Genomic DNA, 16750 nt, shown 5'->3' on the forward strand with positions numbered 1-16750 from the left:
ATTTGAATTGAAGATAGGGAAAGGCATGCCTAGGATGGAAATAAAGGAGCCTTCTCACTGTCTGGATCTGCTTACCATGTCACGAAGATCCTGTGGCCCCAAAAAATCACAGGCTTGGGCACATGGCAACAGTGGGGTGGGGAGGGAAGTTACCATTTTTAACTACTTTCCTTTAACACATACATTCAGAAACTTCATATGGAGACCTTTAGGCAAGTGAAGAGAACTTGTTTATACCACTTTGGGTCCAAGGGGGGGTCTAGAAACTCCTTGCCAAGGTACAGTCAGGAGCCGATTAGGCTGCAAATCTTCAAAGATCCCTTGGGGTGAGGCTTATAGAGGCTCTGATTCCCACAATCTGCTTCTATCCCAGCAGCGCTGAATGTTCCATACTGTTGTGCCTAGAGCTCCTCCACATTTCTGCGACATGCACAGTTGATTTGTTTGGCTCAGCGGTGTTACACTAATTGCTGCTGGATTTCAGATCCCAGCGTCTCTAACTAGTGGTTAAAACCTCTTGAGTAGGTATGTCAGTAACATGCTGCTGTGACATTCTTAGGGGGTGGAGAATTACTGCTGGGCATGTCTCTCTCTCTCTTGGATCCAGCATTCAGAGATGTGTGAAGTCGGTGGTGAGTGCTGCCGAAGGGAGAGATTCAAGGGCAACTAATTGCCTGCTTAGAAAAGCTCTCATCCCACAAGGGGAGAATTGCTGCTGCTGCTGCTGTTGCTGTTCTTGCTGCCTAGAACACTCACCAGCAAGATCATCATGACAGAGGCAAGCAACAGAAAAGAAGGATTTAAAAAATGCCGGAGTGCCACCTTCAGCATTGATGGCTATAGCTTCACAATTGGTGAGCCCCTTTGTGTGGGTGTTTCTTCTTCTTCTCTTATCTTTTTGTCTCAAGTAGGAAACGGGGGGGGGATGAGGGGGCTTGTCCAAGATGCCTCTTGGAAGATGCTGCTACCCTCCTGTAACTTTTGCTTTGCTCTGTCCCTCCTGCCGCTTTGTTGACTTCCTTTTATTCAGGAAAGGTGCCTTGCCCTGAACCATCGCGCTTTTGTAATGTTTTTGGCATTGCTTTTGGCAAGAGGTATGCCGAACTTTTGTTTCGTTGGCAGCCCTTATCTCAGGAAAGCCTGTTTTTTTGGGATTACATATTGTCAACTTGCTTGCTGCATTTCCTTCCTACAAGCTCAGGAGCACAGAAGCTGTGTGTGTGTGTGTGTGTGTGTGTGTGTGGAGTTTCTTTGTTTTTCCTTACTTGTGAGTTTTAAGTAGGTAACCACGCTTCTGTAAACCCATGGTCACTGGCACAGCAAACCAGATCTTTCCTGAAATTGCCCTTGTACCACGTAAACAGAAATGAAGTGGAAATGGAAATGGAAAGAGAAGACACACACAAATCACATCCATTCTCCTTGGTCCCTGCTGTAAACAGTGGCTCATTTCTAAAAAGAGGTTAGTGTGGAAAACATGCCTTCTGCTTGCACCTGATCCCAAAGACCTGGAGGCTGGTTGTGGTTACTCAAGTGCTGGGAGACACTCTGCACAACCTCAGATGAACGTTGATCTTGGTGATCATTTCAGTACTCCAAGAGCATTGACAAAAGGGTCCAGAACTGAGCCATGCCTCATATCAAGCCCTCTAAGGTGGACTGGGCTCTTTAAACAAAAGAACCCTTTGTCCCACTCTGTCTTTTTGATGGAGAGGGGGAACAAAATTGCTCAGAGGAACAGGTTCTTGCGCCTTCCTCCTTTATTTTCCCTTATCAACCCCACTGTACAGTAGTTAGACTCCTAGGGTGAATTAATCAGGCTGTTCTTTTGAAATTTTGCATCTGACTGAACTCCACTATGCAAATCTCTGCAAACCTTAACAAAGCAAGCTATCTTGCTGACTTAATTTTAGTTTGCAATCTGAGTGGCCTATTTATGAAGACCAAATTCACTTTTATGCCTTCTCCTATATCTAATGGCCAGCTGCTGATTGTGTTGTGCTTATTCTTTGCTGCTGTGGACTGATGTTGATGTAAATAGCACAGGAGCTTCAGGCTAGATGGAGAGCTTAAAGGTTCTCGGTGGCATGCAAGAACTTTTGTCATGGTCCTTCTGCTGTCTTACACGCTGCATTCTACAGTTATTAAAAATGATGCCTTCTGTGGGAGTCACTTGAACATCAGAACATGTGCTTTTTTTGGGGGGGGGGAATTGTTGGAGCTGCATGGAATTGACAGTTTCTTACTCATGTAGGAATCTGAGGATTAATATTGTGTGTGTGATCTTGAACTGAATACTCAGGCAACAATCCTATACACACTTACCTAAGAATAAACTCCATTGAAAACAGTAGGACTTACTTCTGAGTATGGGTTACGCTGTAAATAGGGGTTATGCATCAAAGACTAGATGGTCTAGATAAATCATGCTCCTTCAAACATGATGTATTAGGATGACTAAAGTGACATGTTTATAATTGCATTATTTTGGTGTTTCTATTTTTGGGCTGTTGAGGTAGCCATGGGGCATGGCTTTCAGCACATTCCACTGATTTCAGGGAACAGGGGGAGTTAAGCCTGTGCCTAATTCTCCTATTAAAACCAAGGATATGTACTGTCTGATGCCCTATGTCTTTACTCAAAAAGTAAGCACCTTTAAACTAAAGTGGGACTTACTCTCAAGAGTGTGCACATAAGACCGGAACCCAAACAGCACAATCCTGTGCAATTTGACTCAGATGCAAGGCCCGTTGTGTTCACAATGTGTCTTACCTCTCGGGTCTGTATGTGCATATGATTACAGTCCAAAGTGCTTAATTTTGGCTAGATCATGCACATGGTTAAAGTTAAATTCTTATGTATATACAACCCACGCCAAGTATCTGCCTTTTACTTAACACCCTTGTTGAGTGTGGTTGGAATATGTCCTTGAACCGATAAGAACTCTTGCTTGCCTGGCTGCAGGATAGAGAGGGGTGTGTGTGTGTGTGTGTGTGTGTGTGTGTGTGTGTGTGGAATGAGCCTGCTGTGCAGAAGTAAAGTTTTCATTCCTTGCTCTACGCACTTTTTTGCCCCTGCGCTTGCCAAAACGGAAGGCTGTCTAAAGAATTCCCCCCATATCTGCTCTAACTGGATGTCCACCTCAGTTAGGATCAAGTCTTTGCGTGGGCTGCGCTGCCTTTATAGCATCAAGGTCTTTGCCTGCCTGCCTGCCTCTTCTCATCCCTCTGAACTTTGCAGTCAGACAGCCCCGAGCAAGCTTGTCACATTCAAGTTGGAAGGAACTCTAGCGGATAAATTTAGCAGCTCGGAAGAGAATGCAAACACAAGTGGGACATTTATGCTTCCAAAAAGAAAAGAATCACGAAAACTACGGGCCAGACTCACCCTTTCTCTAGAGTGACCAATATGGGCGTTTAATTCACAAGAGCCTTGTGTGGCAAGCTTGACAGAGGCGGTGGCTTTGCCAAGGCCACCAGTGAGCTTTGTAGTTGGATAGTGGTATGAACTTGGCTTCTTGCATCCAGGGCTACCATGTTGCCAGTTTCTTTATAGCATCCCAGCTCAGCTGATTTCAGGGCCAGCAATGTTATCTGGCATATTGATGCAAGTGCGTCAGGGAGCAGCAGCGACTGCTGTGTACAACACACAGTCTATCTTATGTCCCAGCGTAGGGTGGTGGCAGTTGTAGAGAATCTTTTCCTGCCCTTTAAGCAGCACAATGTCTTGAGCAGCTCAGATTCATATGTGATGTTGAAGGACATCTGACAGCCATCTCATCCCATCTCCTCAAATGAGGCAGACTTTTCCCCAAGCACACATTTTTGCTGCTAGATTAACTTTGGGTTTCTTTAACTTTTGGTACCGGGTTGAAACAGGAGGCATACTTCACTTTAATTCTCAAATATCTATCTCTCTTTCTATCTATCTTCTTCACCTCCCAGAACAATAGACAAGCATCCTTCTAGTTCAGACAATATATGTTCACAAATAGGAAAGAGTGTGGGGTGAGGATATATGGGAGGCAATTTCAGCAGCTGTCCTTTCTAGGATGTAATCTTCTCTTTCCTTGCTTAACTGTCTCTGTGGTGCTCTATCCTGGCACCTCACCCCCAGTTGCTGAAGCGGAGTAGGGTTGGGTTTGGGGCATTTGTGTTTCAAGGCGAGGTACCTGCTAGGGTTCTAGGAAGAAAAGTGTGAGCGATGTGCTCTTGTTCCTATGTGTGTTGTGAGGTTGGTCTGAACTACTACTACTACTATTACTACTACTACCACCAGTAATTGTACCCTGCCCATCTGACTGGTTGGCTTCCAGCATATACAAAAACATAACGAAACATTAAACATTAAAAACTTCCCTATACAAGGCTGCCTTCAGATGTATTCTAAAGGTTATATTGTTACTTATCTCCTTGACATCTGCTGGGAGGGCGTTCCACAGGGCAGGCGCCACTACCCAGAAGGCTCTCTGCCTGGTTCCCTGTAACCTCACTTCTCACAGTAAGGGAACCACCAGAAGGCCCTCAGAGCTGAACCTCAGTGTCTGGGCTGAATGACATTGGTGGAGACGATCCTTCAGGCAGAAAGATCTGAGGCCGTTTAGGACTTTAAAGGTCAGCACCAACAAGTGGCGTAGCGTGGGGGGTGCAGGGGGGGCTGGCCGCACCGGGCGCAACATCTGGGGGTTAGGGTTAGGGGGCGCAAATCCACGGGTTAGGGGGCGCAAATTACTTGCCTTGCCCCGGGTGCTGACAACCCACGCTACGCCACTGGCACCAACACTTGGATTTGTGCCCAGAAATGTACTGGGAGCCACTGTAGGTCTCTCAAGACTGGTGTTATATGGTCCCAGCAGCCACTCCCAGTTACCAGTCTGGCAGCCGCATTCTGGATCAGTTGTAGTTTCTGAGTCATCTTCAAAGGTAGCCCCACGTAGAGTGCATTGCAGTAGTCCAAGCGGGAGATAACTAGAGCATGCACCACTCTGGTGAGACAGTCCGTGGGCAGGTAGGGTCTCATCCTGCATACCAGATGGAGCTTTGTGTGAAAAGTGCTCTTTCTCCTTCTTTCCCATCTTCAACACCCCCCTTGTGAACTCTTAAGTATGCATGACACAAAGCCAGAAAGCTTTGTCCCCAAGCTACATACCCTTTTACTTGAGTTATGGTCACCCTGTTTAGGAGGTGTGCTGTGATTGGGTGATGAGTTGCATACCATCCTGGATTCGGTCTTAGTGATGTGGATGAGACAGTTCTCTTTGGAATCCATGGCTAAAATAAAGATATACTAATAATGACAATTTAAAAATGCAAAATACACATAGAAATAAAGAAACAATTCCTCTTTAACTTCCTAGCCTCTAACACCTCCTGATGTAAAAGTATTTAATCATAGAAGATTTAATACTAAAACTTGTTTATGAAAACATTGTAACACACCTCCATGAGGGAACCTGGTTTTCCAATGCTTATGTCTCCTACGCTTAACTTATGATTGATGGATGTTTTAATTACCCATACAAAAATAAATTAAATCTGAAATCAGGCAGGCGCCTTAATTGCACTCTTTTTGGTGCCTGCTAAAAGCATATTTGTTTAGGCAAGTCCATCCAGAAATGTAGAATGTTTTTAGCCTAGCGTTGATTTTATTTTATTTTTTGAATGCTTCAGATAGTTCTTTTTAATCATTTTTGCTGATAATTTCATTTTTTATTTTTGTAAACCTTTAAGGGTTTTTTATTAACAATCAAGTGACAAATAAATGTTGTGAAATAAATAAAATAAATATCATAACAAACCAAATCTTCTGGTACAAATTCCGAATATTTTATGCTTTACATGCCTTCAGTTTTATTTTGGCAATTGTTCATGGGCAGGAAACTTGGGGGGGGGGCTGACTGGCAATTCCCCCCCTCTTTTTCCTGTTTTCAAACTTTTTTTCAAGCTTATTTTTACCATCTATCTCCTGCTAGCCTAGCCCCACATCCCCCTTGAAATAACTCTGTGTCATGCAAGAGCACTGCCCCAAAGGGATGGGGCGGAATTTTGATTTGGTTCACACTTAAAGGCAAACCTACCAAATTTATACTTCAGGGCTGCCATACGTCTGGAGTTTTCTGGACATTACCAGGATTTCAAAGGCAGAACTGATGTTTGCTATGCCTTGTCTTGGATCAATTTAGGGGGTCTTTCTAAAAAAAATAAAGTTCAACAATTTTCAGATGCCCTAGTTTTTACTTATTGAAATACGGCAACCCTATCATACTTTCCACAACAATATGTGGAGTGAGACACAACAATCTTTGGAAATTAAGCACATCTCTGAGAGCCAGTGTGGTGTAGTGGTTAAGAGTCTTGTAATCTGGGGAACCGGGTTCGCGTCTCCGCTCCTCCACATGCAGCTGCTGGGTGACCTTGGGCCAGTCACACTTCTCTGAAGTCTCTCAGCCCCACTCACCTCACAGAGTGTTTGTTGTGGTGGAGGAAGGGAAAGGAGAATGTTAGCCGCTTTGAGACTCCTGAAGGGGAGTGAAAGGCGGGAAATCAAATCCAAACTCCTCTTCTTCTTCTTCATCTCTAAACTTTGCAAGTACAAATATGCATATATTAGAGTCATGAAAATAAGTGCTGGTGGACTAACTTAAAAAAAATAATCACAAACGGAGAACTGAACTAAACTGAATATTAGAAAAATAAGAAACAGAAATTGACAGATTTGGCCATCGCTATCCAGGGACATTGTGGAGGAGAAATTATAACTATCAAAAGGAACTCTACGGAAACTAAGACTTTGGGTGGCAGCATGGTTAAAGAAAGAAAAGCAGGGGAAAGGAGATTGCAATTTTGGGAATTCCTTATAAAGTATTTCCAAACTTTTGCCTCCACTCCAAGGTTTGCCCCCAAATTTTGAGCTGGAAGCTAGGCAAGTTGATCTTTCAGATCAGCCCCTCAACCCCATCAAATTAAATAGCACCACTACCAGGAAATAGAACAACAAAGACCCTTGTCGTTCTGCCCGGGCACTGAGATCCAGCTCTGAGGGCCTTCTGGCAGTTCCCTCTTTGTGGGAAGTGAGGTTACAGGGAGCCATGCAGAGGGCCTTCTTGGTAGTGGCGCCTGCCCTGTGGAACGCCCTACCAGCAGATGTCAAGGAAGTAAACATCTGTCAGCCCTGTACAGGGAGGTTTTGAATGTCTGAGTTTTTAATGTTTGAGTATTTTGTTGGAAGCCACCCAGAGTGGCTGGGGAAACCCAGTCAGATGAGCGGCATGAAAATAATAAAACCACCACCACCATCTTTACTATTAATACTGGTAGAGGACCATTGGACCAGTGTACATGCAGGTCCCACTATCCAAACTTGCTTATTAAAAACAAGAATTCACTTATCCAAACATGAGGAATTAGTACCCAAACCTTGCTGTATACAGATTCAGATATCCAAACAGCCAGACCTGTGTGTAGCACTGTAAACAAATAAGCAGCTTTAAGAAAGCTTTATTTTTTTATTTTGCTGGTCCGCAACAGCCATTTTGCCAGAAAACATGGTGGGGAGCAGGGTGGGAGGGAGGGAGAGAGATTGGACAAATAGGAGAGCAGTTTTTCCTTCCTTGTTTGCCTTTTGCAAAGTTTCAAAGGGTTTTCCTGGATTGCCCCCCCCCCCAATTTGGGGGTCAAAATTCCATGGTCAGGAATGCATGAGAAATTTCCCCATAGGAATCAATGTAAATCGTTGACTCATTATACAAACACTTGCGTAACAAACAACGCATTGTGTTCTGATAATAAGACCTGTGTGTAGTGTGATGCGCCTTCTATTATGCACCAGACTCTGTGGTCCACATGGTGTGTTCCTTCCATTTCTTTAGGAATGGACTATTTTAGAGCACTAAGTTTATAGACTCACTCTGAGGTCAGAGTCACATGTAGAAGCTCTGCCAATCTAGCCCATGTGTAGGAGGTGAGGGCTGGAGGTCAGCCACTCGCCCACAGATGGTGTGCCATCTTTAGGCATCCCAAATGTTTTTAAAATGTTAGGCAAGGTGTATTTTCTTAGAGTGTGTGTGTGTCAGTCATTCAGAGCATTTGTTTGTTGCTGTGGAATATGAAGGTGATCTTTGAGGATCATCCTCACCAAAACAACGCAAAGCATTAGGCAATTCAAATGAAAGACATTTAAATATATCCTCTTATCTATCTAATCGTCAATATGTTGTTAAAGTAAGCGAGTGATGCCATCCCTCTGAAAACTGTGAAGAGGTGTAGGCAGGTGGCTGAGTCCTGCAGATCTAAATTCGCAGTAAATTCATATAGCAAGCGCACATGATCAATTGCTAGGAGCGAAACACAATAGAAGGGAGTTCTATGAGATTGTAGCTACTCCCGGCCTAGCTTGGCACCCATTCTCTGTAGGCTTCTCTTTCTCAGCTGCTTGCTTCCAAATGACAGGCCTCTTGTGGTGATCCCATCTGTCTTCGCAATGCCCATGGAGCTCTTGATTTTCACAGGGCGAACTCAACCACCTGCCTGCACACCATTGTACAGCTGCCCTATTTGCAATTGCAGTGCTACTGTTTAGAGATGTTGCTAAAGAGCTGAGAGCCTCCGTTGCTCTGTGCAGCTTTTGTAACGTTGGAACGTACTCAACGTTGGTGGCCTGCTGACTGAGAAGTGTTGCAGTGCAAATGGAAAGTGAACTCATTTGGGACCATGTCCACTTTCAGCATCAGTACGGAGTGGTGCTTGTGGCAGTGAATCACTATCCTGCAATTGGTGTGATGGTTTGGAAAGTGCCAGGTGCCAGGAAATAAAGTAAGTAAATGTTTATGAACTGATACACAGCACCTGAATGGCAGAGATGACAGGGAAATTAAGCAATAAGTGGTTGCTCATTTCTAACTAATGTGCCTAGCTGGTCAATTAATTGGTTGCAATCTTCTTTTTAAAGGCAATTCAGGTTGTTTTGATGAGTTGCATGTTAAAATTTTCAGTTTTATATCTGTATTGATATAAGATTATTTTTCCAAAGATCCAAAATGTAGTTACTTTGGAAAGCAAAGTAGAATTGTAGGCGTACCTTTATGGTGGAATATTAGTTTGCTTGCAATGGGAAAGCACCATGACATCAAATCCAGGTGTGGCAGCAGAAGCTCTGGACAAGGCTTTGGGATTGGTAAGGGTTGGATAAGGCCCATCAAACTCACTACAATGTTGTTGGTTAGCAGTAAGGTGGAAGAGGAAATTGGGATCCAGCATGTTGGATTTTCCTCTGCTACAAACAAGGTCAGATCACCTGCAGCTGTTGATGGCGTACAGAAAGGTCATCTCCACTCAAGTCAGTACTTGGCAATGGGTGGCTTTCACATGGCCAGCTCAGCCCATGGCAGCATCAGTGAAAATCCACAGAAGCTCACACTTTGCCCTTTTCAATTTGATGTTGTTAGAGCATTGCTGATCCTTAAGGAAGATTGCTTTATTTGCATTTGACTGACTGGAATACTCCCTGCGATGTGGTGGACATCAGATGTGTTGGTAGCTGTGCCTAACATCCCATATGGTGGGAATCTGTTGGTGAAAAACATCTTAATCTCTCCAGGTGAGAGGTGGGGAGAGAATGTGTGCGTTGCCCCAGGTGAGAGGCGGGGTAGAAACTGATGTTCTTCCTCCTGTTTTTCTCCAGTTACTGGATTGTTCTTATTCAGTGGACTTATCTTTCGGTATATGATTATGGGCTGTTGAATGCTTGAGTGTTTTACTGATGTGAATGGAGTGCTGTGATGGGTGCAAGGAGATTGTGACTGTTGAGAAATTGGGTATGGTGGCAGGGTTCCTTGATTGTATTATTGTGTATTAAGGAGTGGTTTTTTTGGTAAGACATGAGGTTTCCTCCCGATATATAGTGTAATTATGTTGCATTTTGATGCTATCTTGTGATATGTTGTATACAGTTTGCTTTTGTGGTTTTTTATTTATTTTGCTTTGAAACTGCTCAATTATACTACTTAAAATGTGAGTATTATTATCTTCATCACTATTAGCAGTAATAGTGAATGTGGCATTTGTATCATATTTGTTTTGAAATACTGATTTTTGTTGAGATAAGTAACCTCCTTCAAGATTTCTGTTGAAACAAAGTGGTATGTAAGTTAAAGAAATTTTAAAATGCCCTTTGATGTATTGGGTTCATATCTTGGTGCTTTTAGACTTGACTATAGCCATTAACACCCAAATGTCCTGCTTAATTGCCATGTAAGCAGCTCCAAGTTGTTCACCAGCTGTGGTCTTTTCTAGAAGGAGCAGATTAGGCCAGAGATACCCATGCCCTGATGAAACCCAGGTAGACTACTGCAATGCTTTAGATGTGGGGCTGCCTTTGAAGACTGTTCAGAAACATTAATTCCAAACAGCAAGACTGTTGCCTACTATTTTGCCAGTTTTAAAAAGAACACCAGTGGCACAATTCAAGGTGCAGGTACTGACCCATAATGCTCTAAATAGCCAAGGACTAAATAGTACATGGCCCCTTATGAACCAATGGGATCCTGGCTTTGCAAAGGGATATCCGACACTTTCTATTTCCAATCAAACATAGCAATTTTGGTGAGACCAGAGACAGGCAAATAAGGACCAAACTAGACAGGACAAAGGCAGACCCCTTTTGTGTAAAGCTGGATCTGCCCCCAAATCAAGTGTGTGTGTGTGTGTGTGTGTGTGTGTGTGTGTGTGTGTAATTCCCTCACCTGTCACCCCCCAGGACTTTTCTATTTGGCTTAGCCCTGCTGTCACTAGCGAATGGGGAAGTAAGTGGCAGGCAGGAAGATGATCCACTGCCTTCACTTCAGACCCATTTGCTATTAAAAATAAGACTTCCACACCCCTACTTCATACGTGATTGGCCAGATTTGGGTTTAAACCAACAGCTCCGCTTCCATTGCATCTGTCTCGGGCTTCAGATCTGCCCCATAGAAATGTGTGAGTAGAGCATCTAGGGTGGACAAAAAAAGAGGACACACATGTACGTACATTAAACTTCCACATGCCAATTTAAACATATAGGTTCACATTTAGAAATAATGGTGATAATTTAAATAAAATTTATATCCATTTCATCATAACAAGGAAGACGTTGACCCAGCTGTTGATGGGCAATTTCAACTGCTTCTCCAGTTTATGATTCCTTTATCTTTAAACTGGGCTTGGACCCAGACAGCCCATCAGACTGTCTTCTGTAAATGAGGCCACATGGACACCTTAAGGCATCTTCCTTTATCAGTTTCAGGATGTGGCCACCCAACTGGAGGCTTTTAAATGGGAAGCGGAAATGAGGGTTGTGTCCTACTCTAGTCATTTATTAGCCTCTGCAGCTACTGCCCCCCAAGAGAGGCAAAAACACATTTTCCGTTCTTTTGTTAATATTATTATTTGATATACTGCTTATGTGCCGTAACTAAAATGCTGAATAAAAAGGATAATTCTTTACAGTTTGTTTGTTTTGCATACAGGGAAAAACTGCTTAAGCAGAGTGATCAAGTTCCTGTTTCTAGCCTTTTTCCAGAGGGAAGCCAGTGTGTCTCCATAGCACAGCCACCTTATTATGTTATGTTTAGAGTAAACTACAATAGAATCAGGATGTTGAAAATCATTATTTTGAAGGCAGCATAGCAACCCTAGCTCTTGAATCCCTAGATTATCCAAAGATTATCCAAGAAGAAAACAAAGTCCATTGTTCATGAGTTTGTATTTTAGCTGAACCTTTGTTTCTCAAAGCAGTAGGTTTTACACGGCTTCCTCCACATGAAAATCTAATTATTTGGAGAAATTAAAAAAGTGGGGGAAGTGGCTGAGTTTCTAAGAAAGGCATCTGTTTCTGAGAATAGCAAAAATAGGAAAACAGGAGAGAGAAATTTAATGGATAATCATTTTATGAAACGTGCTGTTGTCCAGCTGCAGTGTAGATATCCTTGTTTACGGGGGAAATTCTTTTTGTTCTTGAAGTCCTGTGAATGGTATCTAACACTGTTTTCCTTTCTTTTTAAAAGTATTCTAAAGCATTTACAAACAGTACCAGGTTTTGGAACTCTGTAAAGACAAATACAAAGAATGTTGTGCTAAGCATATCTCTCCCCTTCAGATAAATCTGTATCCAGTTCTACTAACCAACTGGATGGTAATCCTTGATTTCCCTCCCCTTTGATTGGTTTTCCACACCTACTGACTCACTGTTAGGGATGAATTCTCATAATTCATTGGGGCAGTCACGGCAGTTAAAAACTTACTTAAGCTTGTAGTGTACAGAAGCCCCTACAGAGTGTTTCATATTCATTTACCTCAGTAACTTTTACAAGAGCCCTGTAAACTGCGTATGTGTTATAAAACTCCTAATGTAAAGTAGTGGTGGTGGTGATGAAAGGTGAGAGAGATGAAATTAAGTTTCCTGAGGACAGTGGCCACCAAGCAGAATTTGAACCTAGTTCACCCTCCCAGCCACGCACAACATTATACCAGCTGTCTATATGACATACGCTATAATTTTTAGGAGCCGAGCATGGTCTCAAAATATTAGGGGCAAATTTTCGCGGAAGTTATGGAGAAATTAATATGACTAGGAAACACAGTGTTTGGAATTGGCATTTACTTAAGTCTATAAGATTAACTTTTTTCCTGCTTTCTAAAAAATCTCTAATGAGGATATTGATTTTTTTTCAAAGCATCTTGTTTAGCTAGTGAATGAGCTTTCATGCAATGATTCTTCTGTGAGCTTCAGACTTTCAACTGGAAATAAGCCCTTGTTATTTCAGTAGCTGTAGTCCTGTGGCTTGGCTGTTTCATGATGAAAGAAAACTTGTAGCAATTACTAGGCAGTTGTGCTTAATGAGATCTCTTCTGGATTTCAAACAGGCAGCAAGAGCAGTATACTAGAACAAAACAATTACAGTCACTCGGACCATTCTGAGACATCACATCCTCATTTTGTTGTCTTAGCAGCTATAATTCTACTGAAATCCCCACTGGGGAAGGGAGGGACTGTCTTCTTTATTTAAATCGAGATTCAGGGCATTTGGGCTTTTGCCATCTCTCATTCTTCCTTTAAGGTGGGACTTCCCTGACAAGTTGCCATTGGGATAGTAAAGAAATATGCAGTTGTTTTGTTTAAGGCTTTAGTTCAGTGGTAGAGCACATCCCATCATCTCTTGGTAGACCGAAAAGACTTCAGTCTGAATCTCTGGAAAGCCACTGCCACTCAAGAAATACTGGAACTACCGTAGATGGACGGTGTGCTCCATCTGAGGGACCAAACAACTAATCAAAGTGAATAGTTCTGTTTAGTTTCATTCTAGTAGTTTGTTCATCAAACAGATATTAAGGTTCGTTGTCTAAAACAGGGTAGCCAACATGGTACCATCCAGATGTTTTGGATGACAATTCTCATCACCCCTGAACCCTGGCTATTTTAGCTTGGTGTAGCCAAAAAACAACATGTGAGTGTCTGGAGGTGGTTGGAGGATGGATGGCGGCTAACAGATTGAGGTTGAATCCTGACAAGACAGAAGTACTGTTTTGGGGGGACAGGAGAGGTGCAGGTGTGGAGGACTCCCTGGTCCTGAATGGGGTAACTGTTCCCCTGAAGGACCAGGTGCGCAGCCTGGGAGTCATTCTGGACTCACAACTGTCCATGGAGGCACAGGTCAATTCTGTGTCCAGGGCAGCTGTTTATCAGCTCCATCTGGTACGCAGACTGAGATCCTACCTGCCTGCAGACTGTCTCACCGGAGTGGTGCATGCTCTAGTTATCTCTCGCTTGGACTACTGCAATGCGCTCTATGTGGGGCTACCTTTGAAGGTGACCTGGAAACTACAACTAATCCAGAATGTGGCACCTAGACTGGTGACTGGGAGCGGCCGCTGAGACCATATAACACCGGTCTTGAAAGACCTACATTGGCTCCCAGTATGTTTCCGAGCACAATTCAAAGTGCTGGTGCTGAGCTTTAAAGCCCTAAATGGCCTCAGTCCAGTATACCTGAAGGAGCGTCTCCACCTTCATTGTTCTGCCCAGACACTGAGGTCCAGCGCCAAGGGCCTTCTGGCGGTTCCCTCACTACGAGAAGCCAAGTTACAGGGAACCTGGCAGAGGGCCTTCTTGGTGGTAGCACCCGCCCTGTGGAACGCCCTCCCACCAGATGTCAAAGAGAACAACAACTACCAAACTTTTAGAAGACATCTGAAGGCAGCCCTGTTTAGGGAAGCTTTTAATGTTTAATAGGTTATTGTATTTTAATGTTGGAAGCCGCCCAGAGTAGCTGGGGAAACCCAGCCAGATGGCTGGGGTATAAATGAATTATTATTATTATTATTATTATTATTATTATTATTATTATTATCTGGCAGGCACCACTTTGGTCTAAAATCTCCCTGGTGTAAAGGTCATACACAGAGTACAGTATGCTAGAGCAGTGTTTCCCAACCTTTTTTGGGCAAAGGCACACTTGTTTCATGAAAAAAATCTCGAGGCACACCACCATTACAGCCCCGTGACGTCAGCGCGCAGCGTCATGCCGGGAGGGACGCACGAAAGTGTAAGTTTCAATTTTTTCCCCTCCCCCTTGCCTTCCTTCTGTGCCAACCGCCAAAAAGCCAAGAATCGCGGGACCACCGGCGGAGGGGGGGAGGGCGAGCGGAGGCAGCGGCGAGCCCCATTCCTCCCCATCCGCCCCATTCCGTGCAAGGAGCGCGAACAGGTGTGAGAAGGGGGTCAAACCTGCGGGTCGGCGCCGGTGAACCTCCAAGCTTTGGGGGTGGGGGGGAAGGAGGCAGCAAAGCGAGGCAGGAAGGAGAGCGCGGCTTGGCTGGGTGAGCTTTGGCAGGGGCAGGGAATGAGAGCCGCAAGGCGGGCGCTGCAGTTGGAGGCGCTGCCCGCCGAGCTCGCAGGCAGCCAGGCAGGCAGACGGCGAGAGCCCCGCGCTGGGCGGCCACTCCTCGCCGCCGCCGCCCCGCCTCTCGCCGCCCGACTCGCCCGCCTCCCTCCAGGCAACATCTCGCGGCACACCAGGCAACATCTCGCGGCACACTAGTGTGCCGCGGAACAGTGGTTGAAAAACACTGTGCTAGAGCATAGAAATAACTTCTCTTGTTATTTCTGCCACTTTTATGTGTCTCTGGTGTGGAGTAATGTTATGGCTTCTCCCTAAACCAGTATTTGTTCTCTGGAAGCAGGATTAATGGTGGCCTGAGGAGGGAGGCATGGGTTCCTACAATGTAGTCCTGGTTTTCTGAGAAAAGGAAGAAGTCTGAAGTCGTTCATATACAGGCATAATGAGAGCCCCACCATTAGGCAGAGTGAGGTTGCGGCCTCAGGTGGTGGATGTTGGAGGATGGGGAAGCAGTAGCCACTCCCACCCCCTGGCCAGCTATTCTGCTGCTCTCATGTATGGTGGAGGGTTGAAATAAAGTGAAGGGTCAGCCCATTTGGATTCTGTACCTAAAATGGGAGGAGGCACTACTTTGCCATTTGCCTCAAGCAGAAAAATGTCTTAAGCCAGCCTTGGTGCTTCATTGCCACTGCTGCTATACTCTTCAAATGTTAAGCATACCAGGCAGCAAATTCTCCGCTTCACTGAGGCTCAGGACTTGCCTTTGCCTAAACAATACACATTAAGAACTGACTAGAAGTACGTTCACCACTCTCCTTAAACACACAGTTGTGATTCAAGGACCCACCACCCGCTTGAGGATAAGAAAGACACGGTATATTAGGTTAATGGGCTAAAAAAGGCCACAACTTTATTGATTACAGCATGTGAGAGGTATTGGCTTAGGCATTGGATAAAACAACAGAGCGTGACTCTACCCCTTCAGGGAGGGGTGAGTCTATCAAGGGTTAACCATCAGTGAGAGGAGCCTGTTGATGAAAATACAACTGAAAGCTCCCCCTGATGTCACCGGGGGCCGTGCCATGGCCCCAGCCACCAGCAAGGGCGTCGGACAGGATCCACGACTGCCGGATTCCTTTACCGGAATACCCATAAAGTGGAGGGGTAGGTGATGGCCACACCCTGCCCTCCAATACACAACCATATTCCAATGCCTAACCACCAATACCCAAAAGTTGTGATGATTTTCTATGAGGTAGGCGAAAAACCAAGTGGCTGGTGCCAATTTGCCAGTTGGATAAAAATCCCTACCAGGCCCCTTGGACAACCAAGGCGACCAACCACAGGTCCATAGCAATGTCAAGAACCAAGCAATGAACTATGGGAGGGAGGGAGGGTGATCCAACGAGAAGCAGCAGTACAATGGCTGGGAAACGCTGCCGTGGCCTCGTTTGAGCGGCTAAACCCCACCCCCAAGCCTCCACTCGATTGGCTGGCCGCCTGGGGGCGTGGGCAGCAGCTGGAGCAGCTGGGCAGGAGGTGAAATGCCCCCTGCCAACGTGGGAAACAGCTCCTGCTCACAACAACTCCTCTCCTTGAGGAGGAGAGGCTTTAGGAGGAGGAGACTTCCCCAGCAGAGGAGCAAGAACTGGAAAGAACAGCTACAACTGTCTTCACTGAAATCGCAGAATGCAAGATTTGCCATTTGCGATGGGTTCCACTTAGGGAAAGCCTGCTCCACTGAGGCCAGAATTTTGGACACACTGATGAATTTTAGGACAGTGGGGATCTCCTAGGGGATATTAACTTTCCCAAATGGATCTCTTGGGACAGGCAAGAAAGATAGGTAGACCACTCCCATCTGGTATGCCTTTATTCTGC

The 16750-nt window shown here is 44.7% G+C and overlaps 1 protein-coding gene across 3 annotated transcripts in view; it reads left to right on the top strand.

Annotated features, from left to right (window-relative positions):
- The first annotated feature begins 476 nt into the window (after positions 1-476).
- PDE1C (phosphodiesterase 1C) overlaps positions 477-16750 on the top strand; it is a 268752-nt gene continuing 252478 nt past the window's right edge. The window contains exon 1 of one of the 3 annotated variants that reach the window (XM_081165148.1): positions 477-854. In XM_081165148.1, the coding sequence (XP_081021274.1) occupies positions 770-854 (85 nt within the window). In that variant the 5' untranslated portion in view covers positions 477-769. The remainder of the gene's footprint in view (positions 855-16750) is intronic. The other 2 variants (XR_014001154.1, XM_081165147.1) reach the window with 2 other exon arrangements.

This window comes from Podarcis bocagei (assembly GCF_964188305.1).
Source record: "Podarcis bocagei genome assembly, chromosome: 12".
Classification (NCBI taxonomy): domain Eukaryota; kingdom Metazoa; phylum Chordata; class Lepidosauria; order Squamata; family Lacertidae; genus Podarcis; species Podarcis bocagei.